General features: G+C 37.9%; 1 protein-coding gene across 1 annotated transcript in view; it reads right to left on the bottom strand.

Annotated features, from left to right (window-relative positions):
• PIK3CB (phosphatidylinositol-4,5-bisphosphate 3-kinase catalytic subunit beta) overlaps window positions 1-22,030 on the bottom strand; it is a 198,878-nt gene that overhangs the window by 12,454 nt on the left and 164,394 nt on the right. The window contains exons 16-18 of the mRNA XM_032869583.1: window positions 14,628-14,806; window positions 13,703-13,812; window positions 11,974-12,052 (exon numbers count right to left, since the gene is read on the bottom strand). Coding sequence (XP_032725474.1) covers window positions 11,974-12,052; window positions 13,703-13,812; window positions 14,628-14,806 — 368 coding nt within the window. The remainder of the gene's footprint in view (window positions 1-11,973; window positions 12,053-13,702; window positions 13,813-14,627; window positions 14,807-22,030) is intronic.

Here is a 22,030-nt window from a genome sequence, read left to right as displayed (position 1 = left end):
GACTAAAAAAAACTTGCTGCCTATTCCAAAATAATTCTACTTTTTACATAGCTGTATTAGAAATTCCTCCTAAATTAAAAGCAAAACTCTGTCACTTGTGGTACTCAAAGGGTCCTCTTTAGATAAACCATAATCTTATTTCCTTATTTCAATCACAAGTCCCATAAAAGTTACAATACCAACAGCAAATTGCTCTTTCTACCTCAACAGCATGGAAAGATCTAAGACTAAAACTCCTTTGAAGAAAAAAAACAGAAACAAAAACAAGTCAATGAAAAGTTATGTATTTGAAGCACCACAACACTTTGATAAACAAAGGGTTATAGAGCTGTCTCATCATGATTGCTTTCTTGCTTCTACTAGTAAAATGAAAAAGTGCCATGAAGTATACAGCCTGATGGACCCAGATTAAGAGTCTCGTGCTCAGGGAGCCTGGGTGGCTCAGTTGTTAAGCATCTGCCTTCCGCTCAGGTCATGATCTGGGGTCCTGGGATCGAGCCCCACATCAGGCTCCCTGCTCAGCAGGAAGCCTGCTTCTCCCTCTCCCACTCCCCCTGCTTGTGTTCCCTCTCTCGCTTTGTCTCTCTCTCCCTGTCAAATAAATAAAATCTTTAAAAAAGTCTCACGCTCTATCGACTGAGCTAGCCAAGCTGACAGGCCTAGATTTGAATCAGGCTCCTTCACTTAACATTTTTTAACCTTTGACAAATTGTTTAAAAGCCCTTGAGCCTTAAATTTTCTCATCTGTTAAAAAGAAGTAACACATGGGACGCCTGGGTGGCTCAGTTGGTTAAGCGGCTGCCTTTGGCTCAGGTCATGATCCCAGTGTCCTGGGATCGAGTCCCGCATTGGGCTCCTTGCTCGGCAGGGAGCCTGCTTCTCCCTCTGCCTCTGTCTGCCTGTGCTCGCTCGCTCTCTCTCCCTCTGTCTCTGACAAATAAATAAATAAAATCTTTAAAAAAAAAAGAAGTAACACAATCTTACACAGTTTTTTAAGTTACACGACATTACATATGTGAAGAACCTAATAGAACATCTGGCTCAGTCAATGAATAACAAGTGTTTTAAGTTTAAAAAATCCTAAAATATATTTAGTAGTGAAGAAAACAATTCAAGTTTCAAAAATTAATCAGAAAATACTCTTATAATCTTAAAGGGATAAAATCAATGACAAGTAAAATTGTTTACAGCAAACTAGTAGACTAAGCTGCTATAGATACTAAAATGCGTGCCTGAGTGGCTCAGTTGTTAAGCGTCTGCCTTCGGCTGGGGTCGTGATCCCAGGGTCTTGGGATTGAGCCCCACAACGGGCTCCCTGCTCAGCAGGAAGCTTGATTCTCCCTCTCCCACTCTCCGTGCTTGTGTTCCCTCTCAGGCTATGTCTCTGTCAGATAAATAGATAAAATCTTAGAGAAAAAAAAAAAAAGATAAAGTCAAAAATGTTTCATAAACAGTTACAGTTAAGGAAAGAAAAGGAGCTCTGGGTCCCAGAAATACAGATTATTCATAGCACTGGCTGAGGAAGTCACTGACTTGGTTGACATTTTAATGTCCATGAGAAAAGAGATACACTGTTGTGCCCAGAAGAGACAGAATCTGGACCTGAGATCCTAATACAAGGCTGAGGATCTGAAAGGGCTTTCAAGTGTCTGAAAAAGGAACTAGAAAATGTCTGCTCACTGATCAGAAGATGCAGCATGAAAGTCTGCCATCTACCCTGAGCACTGGATGGGGGGGAAAAAGTTTCATGAAAATGCAAAAACTCAAGACTTCCTACATTCTCGTGAGATCCAAGTATAAACTACCTGTGAAATCTGAGCGCATGAAGGCAAAAAGTTAAAATAAAAACTGACTGATCGTGTGTAAAGACCTTGAGAAACAGCACAAATTAAACTCAAACTCAAAATATTGTGAGAGGATACTTTCACGCCCTACAGAGCAAAGGACACTCAGAGAAAACACAATCCACACTAAAAGGAATTCAAAACCATTGTCAACTACACAACAAAATGAAACTGGACAATGTAGAAGAGAAATTTAGTCAACTAGAAGACCAAATATAAGAAACTACAAAGAATGACACCTAAAGATGGGAAATAGGTAAGACAAGTTAAGAGAGATGCAGGACAGAAAAGTCCAACACACCTCTACCAAAGTTGCAGAAGACTGTGAGGGTGGAAGCAATGCAATATTGAAAAATATGGATACATTTCGGAGGAACTAAAAGAAACCCATATGCCAACAAATTGCAGTAAAAACTGCAAAAACCAAAGGCAAAGAGAAATTTGTTTTCCACAATGGCCAAAAAAAAAAATACTATTTAGACTGACAGCAGTCTTTTACAAAGTAACAGAGGTCAGAATACCATGGAATAACATCTTCAAGATTTCTAGGGAAAGCATCTTAAATTTGGATTTTAAAATTCTATAACTAGGTGATGTCTGCAAAAACAGGAAGTTAAGGACATCTAAAAATCTGGTCTTCCATTAAAAGCAACAAGAACACTAGCCAAAAAATGTCACAATTGACTATTTAAGTAATATAGAAATGTAAGAAAGAGTTGAAGCAATCAGCAAGTGTTTATTGAAGAAAATAGCTGAATCTCAGCTGTTTTATATCATCACATAGTTCAATTTCCCACCCTCCCAGTTCCAGAGTAGACTTGACAATGAATAGTCCACAATCACAGTGCATACAGTAATCTACTAGCCATTAGAGGGGGCAAAATGGGGTTGGAGGTCCTTTGGCCCCATTTCTGGAGCTAACATTCTTCAAACTCTCTAGTGGTTCCCAGGAATAGCTCACTCACAATTCTCTTGTTTCTCTGATCTGAATCAGACCTCACCTACTGTGAAGTGCCGTTTACTGGGGTGTTTTGGAAAAAAAAAATCACTATCAACTAACACTGCAGCTATCTAAGGGGTAAGTAACAGCAGAAGTAAGTAACAGCTGGGCAAATAACAGGCTAACCAAAAAGCTTAGAGGAAAAAGCTGGGGAGTAAGGTGTCCATAGAGGACAGTAAAAAACTCCCAACATAATCATAGAAATCTACAAAGCCATGTGCATGAATAGGGTTTTATGCATACACAGGGTAGTGTACAGCGCAGCGAAGAATTTAGATGGTCATAGTTATCACCTCTTGCTAACATTCAGACATTACACAAGTTAGGGCTAAGACACAATTCTGAACTACCTGGCTGGCTGCTGAAGAACTACCCTAACACATAGAGCCTCTCAGTAAAGAACGGAAAACTTACAGATTTCAGGGACTCAAGGAAGCCTTGGTCAATTACTAGTTGACCAATAAACTAATCAAGGAGAGAAATCAGTAACCACGTATGAGCATACAAACTTTACATATAATTACTTCAGATAAAACATTAAATAAACAGACTGCAACAACACAAAACCCTAAAGAATGATTAGAATCTGATTTTCAGAGCTGCCAAATTAAAGTGTTCGGTTTCAACAAAAAATGTATGAGACATACAAAGAAACAAGAAAACATTACCCATACATAAGAAAAAAGCACCATTGGGGCGCCTGGGTGGCTCAGTGGGTTAAGCCGCTGCCTTCGGCTCAGGTCATGATCTCAGGGTCCTGGGATCGAGTCCCGCATCAGGCTCTCTGCTCAGCAGGGAGCCTGCTTCCCTTCCTCTCTCTCTGCCTGCCTCTCTGCCTACTTGTGATCTCTGTCTGTCAGATAAATAAATAAAATCTTAAAAAAAAAAAAAAAAGAAAAAAGCACCATATAAAAAATGTCCCCAAGGAAGCCCAAATGCTGAATATTTCAGACACAAATTTTAAAACTCCTATCTTTTTATTATTTTTTAAAGATTTTATTTACTTATTTGACAGAGAAAGAGAGATCACAAGTAGGCAGAGAGAGAGGGGGAGGCAGGCTCCCCGCTGACCAGAGAGCCCGATGCGGGGCTCGATCCCAGGACCCTGAGATCATGACCTGAGCCGAAGGCAGAGGCTTTAACCCACTGAGCCACCCAGGCGCCCCTATGACATCACATTTTAAGGGGCGCCTGGGTGACTCAGTCAGCTAAGCATCCAACTCTTGATTTTAGCTCAGGTCATGCAGGGTTGTGAGACTGAGCACCAAGTCTTGGGACTCCACACTAGGCATGGAACCTGCTTAAGATTTTCTCTCTCACCCCTCTCCCTCTACCCCTCTCCCCCAATAAATAAAAAATAAAAATAAATTAAAACACCTATTTTAAGTATGTTCAAAGAACTAAAAGAAACCACGTCTGAAGAACTAAAGGAAAAGTACAAAAATGATGAATCATCAAATAGAAACTATCAAGAGACACTAAAACTTTCAGAAGAAAACATAAATATAAACTTTCATGATATTGTATTAGGCAATGACTTCTTAAACCTGACACCAAAAACATAAAAAAAAAAAAAAAAGAAGAAGAAGAAGAAGAAGAAGAAATAGGGGTGCCTGGGTGGCTCAGTGGGTTAAAGCCTCTGCCTTCGGCTCAGGTCATGATCCCAGAGTCCTGGGATTGAGCCCCCGTCGGGCTCTCTGCTCCACAGGGAGCTTGCTTTCCTCCTCTCTCTTGCTGCCTGCCTCTCTGCCTACTTGTGATCTCTGTCTGTCAAATAAATAAATAAAATCTTAAAAAAAAAAAAGAAGAAGAAGAAATAAATTGGATTTCATCAAAATTAAAAACTTTGTGCATCAAAGGACACTATCAAGAAAGTATAGAGACAATCCATAGAATGCAAGAAAACATTTGCAAATAATTTATTTAATAGGGTTTAGGATCTAAAATATACGAAGGGGTGTCTGGCTGATTCAGTAGGAAGAACATCTGACTCTTGTTGATTTAGGGCTCATGAGTTTGGGCCCCTTGTTTGGGGGTAGAGATTACCAGGGGGGGAAAAAATGAGCAAAGGACTTAAATAGCTATGTCTCCAAAGAGAATATACAAATGGCCATTAAGCACATTAAAAGCTGGCCAACATCCTTTGTTATTAGGGAAATACAAATTAAAACCACAATGAGAAAACTAACAAAACTGCAAGCAGAAACTGACAAATACCAATCATAATATACCAATTATAATACACCAATTATAATATACCAATTATAATCTTCCAAGTGAAAATTAAGTAAAAATTTGATTAAAGTATAGATTTGGACACAGTTAACAAACTTGATAAAATAGACTGATTTATAACCTTACGGCTAATAATTATAGCATATGGAACCTTTTCACTCACAAATGGGATGTTTTGAAAATTGGACATTTTTATTAAAGCATAAAGAAATTCTTAAGAAATATGATACTTATTTATACTGACCACATAATTCTGACAATAAAGAAATAAAATCAAAAACCAGAAACAACAGCAACAAAAAAATCCAATGTACTTGGAAGTTACAGTAATTTAAACTAAATCAGGAGCTGAGCCACCGGAAAGATGGTAGCAGAGCAGGAGGACCCTAGGCTCACCTCGTCCTATGAATACAACTAGATAACTATCAAATCATTCTAAATACTCCAGAAATAGACCTGAAAACTGGAAGAACTAACTCTACAACCAAAGGTAGAGAAGAGGCCACATTGAAGAAGGTAGGAAGTACAGAGACATCATGTGGGAGAGAAATGGACTGTGGCCACTGTGGTGGGGAGGGAGCCATGGTCATGGAGAATGGTGACAGAGTACCACACAGGGGAGTGCACAAGGAAAACCAATCCCTGTAGCAATTAGCTTGGAAAACAAGAGAGCCCAAATTTTGTGAGATCTTAAAACCAGCAGGGCATAAAGCCTAAAGTTCTAAAGGTCAGCATTGGGGCTGTTCCTGGAGAGAAGGCAGGGCAAACAGCCTGCAACATAGAGCCTAGAAATAGCTATCTGAAGAGTGCATGGGGTACACAATAGGGAGGTTATTTGTTCATCTTGAAGCATCCCAGAGAAGCAGGCATCAAGGACAGGCCCCTCCAGAAACAAAGAAACTGGCAGGCACCCTGCACCTCAGCATAAGTAGAGCCTCCTGCTGGAATGAGCACAAAGCCAACACCCACTACCTAACTTGCTTACACCAAGTCTCATCTCTCTGTGCTCTGGCGGACCTGCCTTTCCCAGTCCTTCTTGCCTTAAGCCCAGCACAGCAGGACCCCTCTGTCAGAAGAATGCCCCAAGCCCCTTCTAGAACAACATCTCCCCACTCAGGAGTTATGCAGGGCATTGGTTCCAGAGCTCTAGTTAAAATCACATTCAGGCCAGGAACCAAACGCTGCCCACAAAAGGCAAAGAGAGCTTCTGCAGATGACTAGCCTTGATGATAAGAAAGCCAGTGGGTTAAGCCTCTGCCTTCGGCTCAGGTCATGATCTCAGGGTCCTGGGATGGAGTCCCGAATCAGGCTCTCTGCTCAGCAGGGAGCCTGCTTCCTCCTCTCTCCCTGCCTGCCTCTCGGCCTACTTGTGATCTCTCTGTCAAATAAATAAAATAAAATCTTAAAAAAAAAAAGAAAAGAAAAGAAAAGAAAAAGAGCCAGGGCACAATAGCACAGCACATGCAGCACACGTTGGAGACACTCCTGGAAGTGCCAGGCCGTGTAGAACAGGGGACACTACACTTCAGGGCACTACGGGACCTCTTCTTAAGACCATTACCCTCAAGAACAGGCGATGTAGCCAGCTTTCCTAACAAATAGAAGCAGGCACAGCAACTTCGACAAAATAAGAAAGAGGAATATGTGCCAAATGAAAGAACACAACAAGGCCAGGATTACAGATCTAAGTGAAACAGAAATAAGTAACATGCCTGATAGAAAATTTAAAGTACTGATGACAAAGACACCCCCTGGACTTGGAAGAAAGACTCAAAGACCCTTAATACAGAGATTAAAAAAATAACCAGAGATGAAGAGTGCAATAAACAAGATTAGAAACATGCTTGATGCAGTAACAGCAGGCTGGAAGAGCAAAGGAAGGAATTAACGATCTAGGAGAAAGAATAATGGAAAGAAATCAAGATGAATAAAAGAGAGAAAAAAGAATTATGCAAAATGAGAATAGACTTAAGGAACTCAGTGACTCCATCAACTGTAGTAACAGTCACATTACAGGATTCCCAGAAGAAGAGAGAGAAAGGGGGGCAGAGTATTTATCTGAAGAGATAATATCTGAAAACTTCCCTAATTTGAAGAAGGAAACATATCCAAATCCAGGAGTCACAGAGAACCCCCAACAAAATCAATAAAACCAGACCCACGCTGAGACATATTAAAATTAAAATGGCAAAATATACGGATAAAAATTTTTAAACGCAGCAAGACAATACCCAACTGATAAATTTTTGAACACTACATCTGAAACTAATGATGTACTATATGTTGGCTAACTGCATTTAAATGAAAATTTTTTTTTAAAAGCAGCAAGACCCCATAAGGCAATCAGAGGATTTAATTATTTTTATTTTTATTTTTATTTTGAGAGAGCATGAGTGGGGATGGGAGGGAACAGTGAGAGGGACAGAGAGAATCTTAAGCAGGCTCCATGCCCAGCATGGTGACCAACGCAGGACTCAATCTCACAACATGAGATCATGACCTGAGCCAAAATCAAGAGTCAAATGCTTGAGTCAACTTGATTGTCAAAAAGTCAGTACAGAACAAACACAACTAAAGGGAAATCATAAAGAGGTAATCAATGATAAAACAGAAAAAAGATCAACAAAATTACAAGCTCCTTCTTTTAAAATACTAAGAAGCACACCTCTAGAATAACAAAAAAAAAGAGAGTGCACATAAAATAATTTTATACATGCAAAAAAGGAGAAAAATTAAACACAGAAGAGGTTTTAAAATTAAAAGAGGCTGTTATAAAAGATGTATGATGATAAACTTGAAAACACTGATGAACTGGACAATTTTTAGCCTCTAAATTAAGTCAAGAGGGAAAAAAATCTGTTGAGTCCAATAACCATTAAGAAAAATCATAGTCAAAAAGACCTGGACTCGGAAAAAAACAACACCAGAACCAAACCTTTGCAGGGACGGAAGAGGGAAAAGCACACTACAAAATAAAATATAGAAGAGTATCTTTCTTTTAAAAGATTTTATTTATTTATTTGAGAGAGAGAGAGCATGAGAGAGAGCACGAACAGGGTGAGCGGCACAGGAAGAAGCAGGTTCTCTGTTGAGCAGGGAGTCCTATGTGGGGCTCAATCCCAGGACTCCGGGATCATGACCTGAGTCAAAGACAGATGCTTAACTGACGGAGCCACCCAGGCACCCCCTAGAAGAGTATCTTTAAAGATAACTGCACAGAGAAAACAATTTTTAAAAGTTAACAAAAAGTATAAACCTTAAAGGAATCTAGGTAATTTATAGCAGAGAGAAAAACACAGTACTTTTCAACACTGAAAACACAAAGAACCAAGCTATTTATAAAAAAAATGCAAATTTAAATTCTATGAGATACCATGTTATATCCACTAGATTTGCAAAAAATCAACAAGTCTGATTGGCAAGGAGATATTTCTGGGTGAAAGTGTAACACTGGTACAACCATTTGGACAATGGTGGTCAATGTGAAAATACACATGCCTTATGATGGAGCAATTCCACTTCCAGCTATATAAACTAAACATCTCTTCCATATGTGAAGAGTGAGCTGTTGAGAATTGTTCAAACTCAAGCTTTTGTTATTGTTGAAAAAACAATCAATGTAAATAGCTAGTAACAGAAGAATGGATACATCTTTATATTTATTCAAAGTATTAGTAAAGAAGTGAAGGTAAGAAATTAGAACTTCACATATTAATCTTAATAAATCCCCCAAAATGTTGTGAAGACAAAAAGTAAAAGTTGCATGTGATATAATAGCATTTATTTAAAGTTCAAAACATATAATAGATATCAAACATATAGTTAAAGCCTAAAAATATACATATTACAGCTTTAAAATAGTGGTTAATTCTGAAACGTGAGAAGGCAGAATGGGATGAGAATGCATTAACTTTATCTGCATGTTTAATTCCTGTTTTAAAAACAGTAGGAAACATGTTAATAACTCTCATGTAATTGCTAAAGATATATTTATTAAGTCCCAATGTAAAAACATAAAAATAGTAAGTTATTTTCTGTACTTCCATGTATGAAATAGTCCACAATTTAGAAAAATAAAAGAATTAAGTAAAAGAGAAAAAGGTAAAACCATCAACTAGCATAGAAAAAAGTTTAAAACTGTACGGACCTGTATTACTATCACGAAACATGCTGTTTTTTAATCCTTGATTTAAAAAAAAAAAAAAAAGAGTACAAGCCCACTGAAGAAAACTACAGAAACAGGTACATGAAGAGTGCCTGGCTAGCTCAGTCAGTAGAGGTGCCACTATTGATCTCTGGGTTGAGTTCAAGCCCCACACTGGGTGTAGGAATTACTTTAAAATGTTAATGGGGTGCTTGGTGGCTCAGTGGGTTAAGCCTCTGCCTTCGGCTCCGGTCATGATCTCAGGATCCTGGAATCAAGCCCCACGTGGGGCTCTCTACTCGGCGGGGAGTCTGCTTCTCCCTCTCTCTCTGCCTAATTGTGATCTCTGTCAAATAAATAAATAAATAAAATCTTTAAAATAAAAAATAAAAAAATAAAATGTTGAGAAAAAAAGGAAAGAAAAAAAGAAAAGAAATAGGTACATGAAGGGTCAAATTGTCTTTAATTACATCACCCAGAAATAATGTCTATTACCATTTTAGTTTGTCAATATATATTTTTTAAATTTATTATCCCAAAATTTTTTTGGAAGATTTTATTTATTTACTTGACAGAGAGAGAGGGAGATCACAAGTAGGCAGAGAGGCAGGCAGAGAGAGAGGGGGAAGGAAGCAGGCTCACTGCTGAGTAGAGAGCCCGATTAGGGACTCGATCCCAAGATCCTGGGATCATGACCTGAGCGGAAGGCAGAGGCTTAACCCACTGAGCCACCCAGGCACCCCAGTTTGTCAATATTTTAGCATGTCACTTTTCAGTGAGCTCTTAATACAACTGAAATAATTCTATGAAAACACTTCTGCACCTCACTTTTTTTTACTTGACATTTGAAGATAAGCATTTTCTCCAAATTGTTAAGCAATTCTCTATGAACAATAATGTAAAATACCTGAAATACTTGGTCATATGAGTACATTAGTTATTTTTTTTAAGCTTTCTTTATTTGAGAGAGAGAGAGAGAAAGGGAGAGAGAGATATGGTGGAAGGGCAGGGGGAGGGGCAGAGGAAGGAGGGGACAAGCAGACTCCCTGCGGAGTGGGGAGCCTGATGTAGGGCTCGATCCCAAGTCCCTGAGATCATGACCTGCGCCGAAACCAAAAGTCAGACACTTAACCACAGTGGTCTAATTTTCTTTTTTTTGTAAATAAAGCAAGGATGAATATCCTTGTGCATAAATTTCTGTCCACATTTTTAATTTTTTTTTTAATAGGCTCCGCACCCAGCATGGAGCCCAATGCAGGGTTTGAACTCACCATTCTAAGGCTGAGCTGAAATCAAGACGCAAAGGCTTAATCAAGTGAACCACCTAGGCACCCCTCCACATTTCTAATTTTTTTTTTTTAAGATTTTATTTATTTATTTGCCCAGAGAGAGAGATCACAAGTAGGTAGAGAGGCAGGCAGAGAGAGAGGGAGAAGCAGGCTCCCTGCAGAGCAGAGAGCCCAATGTGGGGCTCAATCCCAGGACCCTGAGATCATGACCTGAGCCAAAGGCAGAGGCTTAACCCACTGAGCCACACAGGTGCCCCCACATTTCTAATTTTAAAGTAAATTCTGGAAATACTGGATAGAGGATATAAAAAAAAAACTTGATACAGGGAGGTTTATATTAATTTACAAAGGTATATGAAAATATTTGTGTTTCTGTTGCCTCAATGGTCTCTTAGACAAGTTTATCATTTAACAAAATCTTTGCTAGGAAATCAGTGGTATCCAACTCTTCTTGTAATTTGTACATCTATGCTGGAATTGACTGTGCTCACATAATTTTTAGTGTATTTATTTTATATCCTGTATGAACAGCCTTTTCACATCTTTTCTCCGTATCTCTTTCTATAAGCTTTTAAAATATTTAGGATTATTACAGACTTCTACCCTGTTCATTATTAATATTATGCCCAGTGTAAGGCTTGACATTTAATTTTTTAGGTTTATAAGATTCAAACCTATATTGTTATACAAATGCAATCAACATTTCTTTTTGTAATTATCTTCATTTGCTCCTCACCTTAGAAGATTTGGTAATGATTAAAGTTTTAAAATCCATTATGTTGGACACCTGCATGGCTCAGTGGGTTAAGCCTCTGCCTTCGGCTCAGGTCATGATCTCAGGGTCCTGGGATCAAGCCTCACATGGGGCTCTCTGCTCAGCAGGGAGCCTGCTTCCCCCTCCCTCTGCCTGCCTCTCTGCCTACTTGTGATTTCTCTCTCTGTCAAATAAATAAATAAAATCCATTATGTTTTCTTTTTTCTGTTGCCATAAATCTGTTCTGCTGTCTACCCCTAATAATGGTGACAAGCTGAAAACCCTAAAAGAACCCCTAAACACTTCCCTTTCCTAAAGGTAGTGGAATCAATGTTACCAGGCTAAGAAGACAGGCAGGCCCTTCTCTGGCTTTGTCATTCCCAGGACCACCGGCCAGTGCATCCTTCATGAGAGCACCTTTAAAACCATAGGTTAGATAGAGCATGACTCCTGCTGTCTGTCCAGGGTTTACTGGAAGTTCAAGCCTCTTTCTTTCTGGAATCTCTGTACATATATAGTTTTACATCTGATGAGGCTTCAATAAGACAATGTATTTGACAGTACACTATAAACTGTAAAATGCTATATAAATATAACCATGAACAACAATTAATAATAGCAGGAGAGAAGGAATAAAAAGGAAGTTTTAAAAATTCTGCTGGGAGGAATACAACATGAGACAAAAATAAAGTCACTAGAAATCTCACCGAAGATCCAAACCAGCTTCTTTCCAAAGTAAATCCATCAAGCGCAGCATCTGGAGTGTCAACATATCTTGTCGTAAATCTAAGGGGGGGGGGTAAAAATCCTGCTTTATTATAAATACTTCTCAATTTTTGTCTCATAACATTAATTCAAGATTAGCTAATTCAGCCAGACGTAACTAAAACCATTGACAAATATTGTGCTAATACTTTCCCAAAATTTTAATGCTGACCATATTTATTTTGTTAAATGTTAAGTTTGGGGCACCTGTGTGCTCAGTTAAGTGGCTGCCTTCAGCTCAGGTCATGATCCCAGGGTCCTGGGATCCAGCCCCACACTGGGCTCCCTACTCAACGGGGAGTCGGCTGCTTCTTCTGCCCCTCACTCTGCTCTCATGCACTCTCTCTCTCTAATAAATAAATAAAATCTAAAAATATATATTAGGTTTATTGGTTAGTATGTGCCCATAACACTAGTAACTAAATTAAATTGAACAATATTTTTATTTTATTTTATTTTTTTTAAGATTTTATTTATTTATTTGACAGACAGAGATCACAATTAGGCAGAAAGGCAGGCAGAGAGAGAGGAGGAAGCAGACTCCCTGCCGGGCAGAGAGCCTGATGTGGGGCTCGATCCCAGGACCCTGGGATCATGACCTGAGCCGAAGGCAGAGGCTTAACCCACTGAGCCACCCAGGCGCCCCTGAACAATATTTTTAATTGGGGCAGCTGGCTGCCTCAGTCAGTAGAACATGTGACTCTTGATCTCAGGGTCATGAGTTCAAGTCCCATGTTGGGTGTAGAGATTACTTAAGGAAATTCTCACTGTTTCACTTTCATGAAAATTGTACAATTTTCATTGTAAGCTATTATACTAATTGTATGGCTACTGTAATACCATATAACACAGTCATGCTGTGTACAGCATCCATACAATTCACACTGCTAATTTTTTTCTTTCCTGGTTGTATTTAAAAATACACAGAAAGTTCTTAAAAATCACTGAAGTGATTATATAATGGGTTACAGAACTCTCATAGTCAATTTTATTTATTGTATCTAAGGATAATTTTCAGCTAACAGAGGGCTGTGAAAGTACTGATTTCTACACAATGACATTCACATGATCAAGTGGGGTTAGATGTCTAGCAAAACACTACAAGTTCATTTTAAAATAGACATAAACACATTTACTTATGTTCCTTTAATTCCTTTTAATAAACCCAACATACAATACTATAATCCTTTTGGACATGAAGAACCTGAAGCTCAGTGAATTTTATGTGACTTGTCTATAATCACACAATAACAAGTGGTGGTTGCCATAACTGCCTTCTGATTGGTGTAATCACCTCAGAGGCATTCCTTTTGAAAATACTTGTCAGTAAAATATTTTAATTAAAATACAAAACTATGGCAGCAATATCAAAATTGTTACCACTGAAACAGAATATATGAATATACCACTGAAAATACTCTCTTGTACTTCACAAGCTTTTTACCATATTTTGTAGGGGGTAAAAAAAGATTTATTAGAACAATGTATATAAGTAAGCTGTAAACATTATTTTCTAAGAGGAAAAAAAAGGGATTTAAGACATGCAAAATTCAACCTTATGACCACTGATCGCATCTGTTACACATTTACACATCACCTTTCAGATAAAGCAAACTGACAACAAATGAAAAATACTAAGGAATTTGGTACCGTAAAAACCTCAGTACATACCATCACCATTTTTAAAAATCACTCCAACTGAATCTTCACCAAACACTTTGTTGTTGTAAACGAGCCACAAAGGCTTCATTTTGGAATCCATGTATTTACACTTTTCAACACTGAAATCAAACAAGGGGAAAATTAGCCCACCTCAACTTAAAGAAATGGCAAGACTGTATATTAGATGTGGGGAAAACCCTCACCTGTTTCACTGAGCTCTGCAGAAGTCATAACTAGAACATATCCTCCTGGTAAAAAAGTAACTAGGATGACAGTTTTCACTGGCATGTAGTGATGCCAGATGGGCTAGACTGAAAACCCGGATTCATCCTTCTCACTACCTACATTTAAAATTCCTCCTTTTCTTTCTTTATTCTTCCTTATGTTATTATATATAGTCAATAAAAACCAGATCATATCATTGGATTAAAATTAGGAATATTATGAGTTCTTGACTTCTTAAAGAGATCAATTTTGAATACTGACATATGAGAGTATTTATCATTATCTTTCTATTAGTACTTTTGAAGGGAATAAAAAAGCAAGAAAATCTTTCAAATTAATTTAAGATCTCATTTTGAAATAGGAAAACAAATTAGTAAAAAATCTATGATGGTTGCCAACATTTTGCATACACAGGATTTTTAACTCTTAGAAACCAGTAATATAGAAAACAAATTTAGTCACATACAATTGAAAGGAAAGTAACATGCAGTAAGTTTTATGAACCCCACAGGTAAATTTAGCTAATAGGTATACATCCTAATGCATACAAGAATAACCTTTGAGAAATTTAAGATTTTCCTTCTTTAAATATATTGTACTTATGGAGGCTAACAGCTAGGCCTACTGCTCCTGCAAGTCACTCAGAAATCCTTTCTGCACTGCTATTTTCATGGAAAATTCACTGAGCACAGCAAAGATGGTCACTTACTAGAGTTCTGAGAGGATAACACATGGATTCAGAGGCGACTGCAGGTCAGAAAGGGCTTCCCGGTAAGCATTCTGTTTTAAACAAGTATGCATGGCCTCCTTCCCTTTGGCTCTGTTTAGCTTCATTGCATTCAGTTTGATTAAGCTATTTAAAGTTTTTAACTTATTGAGTGCTTCAACCTGAAAAATAAGTGTCCCCGCCAACAAAATTTATTTATGGTTAAAAATAATATAAAGTACCATAGTTTCATGTGATCATATTATTTCATAACCACTCCCTTCCTCTCCCCAACACAAACATTTGACAACCAACCAAAGTAAAATCAGTGCTTGGTTTATGACAAACATACTAGAAACAATGGAGTAAAAATCTCATTTTTATCACGTTACTTAAAGCACAATTTTTCAAGTGTTCTTTAATCCTTTTCTTAAACGAAATCTTAAAAATCAGGGGAAAGTAAAGGGACACACATTGTGGTTAAGAAGGTAAGTATGGGGGCGCCTGGGTGGCTCAGTGGGTTAAAGCCTCTGCCTTCGGCTCAGGTCATGATCCCAGGGTCCTGGGATCGAGCCCCGCATCGGGCTCTCTGCTCAGCAGGGAGCCTGCTTCCTCCTCTCTCTCTGCCTGCCTCTCTGCCTACTTGTGATCTCTGTCTGTCAAATAAATAAATAAAAAATCTTTAAAAAAAAAGAAGATAAGTATGACAAAGAACTCAGCACTCTGCAGCTCAACGAGTAGTAGAATTTGAAACACAGTCTGAACCACTCCATTTGGCCAGCTTCATAGTATAAAAGGAAAAGCTGTATACAAGTAATCCTGGGGTTCCTGCCATTCAACCTTAACATCTAGTTCTTGTCATCACTCTGGTGTAACATGTTCTCAATATACTCTTATATTCTCTTTCCATGAGTAGTACAGTTAAATGAATTATTGTGTAATAAAACAAATATGAATATAGAGAACAGTATTTGTTGTCCAAGTCCACATTACTTATTTTTATTTTACTCTAGCTATAAAAACTTACACAAATTAAAAAAAAACTTATGCAGTTAGTACAAGGTCAATCAACAGCGGCCAACTCAATGAAAACCATTGTGTTTAAAAGTCAACTTCACTGTTTAATAACTAAGGTCTTTCCATGTCGTGTTATGCAAAAATCCATTAGAAACAGCCTTGGCCAACCATAAGCCATAAAAAAGACATTTTATTTTATTATTATGTTATTAAAGCTGAAACAGCTTGTTAATATAAATGCATTTATATTAACACATAAATCAACTATAACAAGCATATAAAACATGTACACAACAAACACTATGAACACCTTGGCCTGAATTTCCATTAACAGGAGATTTATTTTATAGATTGTTTTCATTTTCAAACTTTGCTTCTATGAGAAGAAACCACTAAGACTCTGTAGGGAGATGAATTCAGTCATGCAGTTTTTACAGACAGGCTTGCTCACAGGAAACTGGAAGGTTCTATGTAGCTTGATGAAAATCGAGAGGGCTGAAGCTTGCCAAGTTAGCCACAGACACTCCATTTCTCAACAGTTTCAGGAGCTGCACAAACACTGGTGAAAAGGGAACCAGTTGAAAAACAGACTGTGCAAACAGGAACTTTTTGAAGTATTTCAAATTTGAATTTCTTCTATGTTTGTACAGTTGGGAATTTTAAGGCCCCATCACTAATTGTGTTGATATCCATTTCCTGGAATAGTGTCCTAAATACCCACGTGGCCGTAAGTCAAATACTTTTAAGTGTTTTGACACCCTGTCCTTCCACAGGTTTACAGTGATAACAAGAACCGCCAATGTAAAGTGTAGAGTATTCCCTTTGCTACTCATCAGTTAGGAGTAAAAATAATGTGATCATACATATATCATATGTTTGATGTTATAGAAGTCAAGCTGAGGTTCCCAAAGAACCAAAGAAATGTATGGTGTGGTTTGATCATGAGTGAAGTCAATGAAGCAGGACCTCATCAAGTTGGGCCTTATACGCTTTGTTAAAAAGTTTGGGGAAGATCCCTCTACATGCTAGGTGAGATACTGCTGTATTCACGAATCAATTAATAAAGCTAATAATTAAAATATACTCAGTTGAATTTTTTGTGACAACTTCAAGATCTGAAGCAAACTTCCCGTGGCATTCAGGGATGAGAAACGCGGGTGTGGTACTGTGAACCATATTGAATTTACTATCTTTCTCACCATTTTCCTCTCAGCTCTGAGCTCTGCTCTCTTTGCAAGTTCCTGATCTAACTGGCTTTCCTTTATAGGGCAGGTCAGATGGAGCTGGCAGATAGCTCTGCCCAGAGCTCAGCTTAGCTGGCGGTTCACCCTGAAGCCCAACTGAGCTGGCAGACGGGGCTGCCCAGAGCTAAGCCCCTAGCCTTTCAGAATACAATTTCCCAGGTGGAAAACCCCAATCTTAGTTCTGTCATTGGATTCCACATTGGAAACTGCTGACAGTTTAGTCTGCAATTCTCTATTTGTTTGGAATCCTTCCCCAGATTCCATGTAGGGAAATGCTAGAGGCAGCTGTGGTTCTCCATTTTATTTGGAATTAGTCCATACTCCATATTCCTTGCCATTTGCTCATTTATCCCTTCCCCAGTCCAAGGTTTGATGGGAACTGGTGGTACATACAGGGCCTTCTCTTGGCCAGGACAAATTAACATTTCTTGGTCACTGATGATCTATTAAGGAGCATATGTTTTTCTGTCTTGTTTTATATAGATAAAGGCTACTTCCTCTGAGGGAACTCAGAAGTCCAAAAGCTACAAAAAACAGGGCAAGCAGTCAAGGCTATTAGAGCATCTGCCACTTCAAGTAATAGGGTAAGCTGGTCATGGAATGTGTTAGAATGACACTAGGTTACCTGCCAACAGCAAGAAAACTTCTGTGCAACAGGTATATTGTAACACATCCCACAATTCCCAACCTCACCACACGCCCCTCTTAGGTATTAGTTTGGCTCCAAGAAACCCAAAGGTCTAGCTAAAACAAATAGGATCCTAAAGAGTTGAGCACACCACCTTCCAGCACAACTGCTTATTTTATGTCTAAGAATTACATGTAGAGGTCACTTTTAGATAACAGCCTTGAGCAATGAAATGCAGAACAAGGCAAAGGGGCCCACAGTGGGTACCTGGCTGAATACAGACAGGTGACCCACTTCAAAATATCCATAAGCCCTGAATGACCAATGGGCTATTCACAACCAGGCACACTTACCAAAAAGGGGATAATTCCATAGGTCCCCATACCTCCTCACCTTCCCCCTTTAAAAACAGCCCCCACCCACTGCCTCATTGCAGACTGTTTTTTGTGGGTTTTTTTGCTGTCCTATTCACTGCTCCCTTGCAGTGTATTCAATAAACGTCTATCTCCTTTGTTCTGCCTTGGGTGAATCCTCTTACCTCCCATACTATCAGCTTCTAGGCTACCATTACCCCACGTTTGGGGGCCTCCATTTGATCGGGAGTGACAACACACTACAGTCCTAGAAATTTCAGATAGCTAGTAAAATGGCAAAATCTTACTGAAGAAAACCTGGAAATATAATGGCCATTATGTGGAAATTTCCAATTAGATAAAACACGTAAGAAATGCACTTGAAATCAAGCATTTCCAAATTAAATAAACAGAATGGGATATGCACTTATAGTATGAAGCAGCCTCTAAAAGCTTCAAAATTCCAAAATAGTTTCATTGAAGATTCAATGCAAAAGACTAATGAAAAATTAAAGAGAAAGGGTATTTAAAACAAAAACTGTAACAGACAGAGGCATAAGACTGACATAATTTCTACTGTTCCCCTTTATCCTTAATTTGAGTATCCATTCTACTAACCCTCTGTGTGAATTGCCTTTCTACTCTAAAGAGACTATTAAACAGTTAGCTTATAAAATGAGACCACCTGAGGCTATGGGCCATTCTCTTCTCCTAACTTTCACATCTTACTCAAAAGCAGAACTAAGGGCCACAAAGAATTTCTTAAACCCAGGAGAGGATTCTGAAAATTTCTATAAGCGGATTACTCCTGGAGCCCAGGGAAGAGAGGGAAATAAAATTTCACATTATCCCTTTCTTTCCAGTTCCAGACCAATTGGTTATTGATCCTTTCTCTCCCAGAGAAAAGTATTTCTTTCTTGCCTGCTGGTCTTGTTTTATATCCTAAGGCTTGGCTTTCTGCTCACCTGAGCTATGTAAGTTGTTGTTGTGTTTTTTTGTTGTTGCTGTTGTTTTGGTTATGTTTAGGAGTAACTCTAGATCTCGTGAGGATAACATCTTTTGCATATACTTTGAAGATGCCTCGTAGATCCATGGTATTGATCAATACTGCCAGAAACAGCTAACTTTTGTCAAGGTTGAAACCTGACAAGATATTTGAAAGGACTTTAATAACTTTATGGTGAGAAATTTGCCCAAATTGGAAGATATTATTCAGAGCTTGATAGGAATTTTTTAGGCCTTCTCCCCTACGGTTACCCAGCAGAAAAGAAAAACACTCTAACATAGGTGCATAGATGTTATTAGCCCTTTGGTATCATTTAGGCAGCAACCCAAGTCCTTGAGGAATTGAAAACAGCTGTTTTTGTTTTATAAGTCTAGTCTTTATAGGACCAGAGACATGGCCAAGAAGCAACTCAAAATCCATCAATACTTTTTACCAAACCCAAAACCTCCCACTTATCTCAATAGCCTTGTAAGTATTATGAATTCTGGCTTTAAGAAAACAAAAATCATAGGAGGAGCCTGCATTTTTTCCCCTGTGCCTTTGAAGTACTACATGTCCTACCTGAGTCCTCTCCATAATTCTTATCTAGACCATCTCTTTGACAAGTAAACTTCAGGGAGGTAATCCTTATCAAAAGGGGAAAAAAAGGGTCATTTGGAACTTGACTTGTTAAGAACAAATACAATTCTTAAGTCTCTTCTCCACAAGTATTAGAAAACGGTTTTAGGCCCCTAAGCAGGTAATCTGAACTTATTCTATCTATCAGAAAAACAATTTTGAGCCAACTATTTTTCATAAACAGTGAGTTTTGTATTATTATACCTACTTCATGGTAGTAATTTAAAGCCATAAACTATATAAAGGTCTCTGTTTACTTCCATTTGTGTTGGTATGTGTGTTCATACATGTGTTTTATTTTTATTTTTTTAAAGATTTTATTTATTTATTTGACAGAGATCACAAGCAGGCAGAGAGGAAGGCAGAGAGAGAGAGGGAAGCAGGCTCCCTGCCGAGCAGAGAGCCCGATGTGGGGCTCGATCCCAGGACCCTGGGATCATGACCCGAGCCGAAGGCAGAGGCTTTAACCCACTGAGCCACCCAGGCGCCCCCATACATGTGTTTTAAATGTGCAGTATTTTCTACCTCCATATGGGACTGCCAAAATTAATTTGTAGAAAAGCGCTGTTTGTGGCTTAAAAAAAAAAAAAGGCACTTATATAAATTTAGGCTTCACAAAATTCTCAGAAATGTAACAGAAACTATCCCAGAAGTTTTTCAAGTTCACATGCTCTGAAATAATTTTTGGTAAATTAAAGCAAGTTTCAGTTTGTTGCTTGAGTGGAAACAGGCATATCTTTAGAGTTATCTACAATGACTATAAGGTATATAAACAACTTTTATTCTACCTGAATTTTCTAGCTAAATTCATGTACTTCTGTCTTAATTTGTTGGCAGAAAAATAACTTAGAATGATGGCTGATTTTGTCTAATGTCTCATGAAGTTTTCGTGGGTAAAATAAACAACTGTTGAGAACAAATGATTTAAACAGATTAAGTGGAATAAGAGTTAATAAAGTTTTTAGCAACAATTATATTTTATTGTATATGTACTTAAAAACAGCTTCCCAAATCTCTGGTAACTTGAAATTTTAGTTTTGCTGAGTTAAAGTAACAGAAATCTGCTGAGTATTTATGTCACGCACAAATAAGAAAATACTGAAATATTAATTACTGAACATAGGTTTATCTACTTGTGGCTTCTTATTAGAAACTAAAAGATATTTGGATGTGCTAGTGCACTGGAAAATTGAAAAAGGCATATGCTTCTAGAAATTATGAAATGTATTCATAAACTTGCAAATCTAAAGAATGCTGGTGTTAACAGTTCATAATTTCTTCTAGATTTTTACCAGGAACTAAGGTTCCTAAAAGTTAAGAGTTCTAATTAATATATATAATTAGAGCCAGCAGAATTAAGGGAAACCTCTCCATATGCAAAGAAAGCAAAATGTGTGTTTTTGGTAAAATAAGGTATGAGAAATGAAGATACATTTTTGAGGGGTAAAAAGTTGTAGAAAGTTTGTGAAAAATAAATCTTTGGAAAGGTATTTTATATGTGGTCAGGGCTAAGACTGGAATGAGTAAGTTTTAATGTTAAAAGTAAGCTGGTATAAAATTAGAATTTCGTTTTCTCTGTTTTTTATTTTTTAACTTTTAGTGTACTTTTGATAATAGAGTATAGAAGTTTCTTTACCTTTAAGTGATCTGCCTAGAAAACAAAGATACTGTATTTTAACAAAATAACTTCCTGTGGTTGCCATCTTTATCAGGTTGTTGATTACTTAAGAAAACTGATTCTTCTCAGTATTAAAAGAGCTAAGTGTTGCTAATAGCTAATTAAGTATTAAGTTTCATAATGATCTGTGATCCTATCTAACTACTCAAGGGCTTTAAAACTTCATTTCTCCCCCACCACAAACTTCTCAAAATCAAATTATAAATGTTCTTTTTGACCTGGAATAAACTTTGGGATTTTTCCAAAGGCTCCTAGAACATTTCAAGGGATCTCTTAAACGAATTAGGTTTATTTGATACGTGAAATTACGTAGAAATATTGTCAAACAAGAAGTAAGCTGGGTAACCTTGTCAGGACCCCCTCACTCTTGAGAGCTTTTTATCTTCACTTAATAAACTTCTATTGCTTTTACTCACCAAAAAAAATTAATAATAACAGTAAGCCTTCTTTATAAAGCATTTGTGTTCTAAAAATTATATGAAATTCCTAGAAACCTAGCATGCCCTAGTATAATATTATCACTTGTAATTCTGATTATCTTAAAAGGTTTGACATCCTCGGGACACCTGGGTGGCTCAGTTGGTTAAGCAGCTGCCTTCGGCTTAGGTCATGATCCCAGAGTCCTGGGATCGAGTCCCACATCAGGCTCCTTGCTCAGCGGGGAGCCTGCTTCTCCCTCTGCCTCTGCGGCCACTTGGCCTGCCTGTGCTCGCTTGCTCGCTCTCTCTCTGACAAATAAATAAATAAAATCTAAAAAAAAAAAAAAAAAAAGGTTTGACATCCTCTGGGACCCCAATTAAAAATGGCAAAAGTGAACCATCTTCTTACTATTACTGCTTCCCTTCTGAAATTGCTGTCATTA

Source organism: Lontra canadensis, unplaced genomic scaffold (genome assembly GCF_010015895.1).
Source record: "Lontra canadensis isolate GAN:19392208 unplaced genomic scaffold, GSC_riverotter_1.0 scaffold38, whole genome shotgun sequence".
Classification (NCBI taxonomy): Eukaryota; Metazoa; Chordata; class Mammalia; order Carnivora; family Mustelidae; genus Lontra; species Lontra canadensis.
Note: the sequence above shows the minus strand (reverse complement) of the source record. Positions and strands in the feature narration are given on the sequence as shown.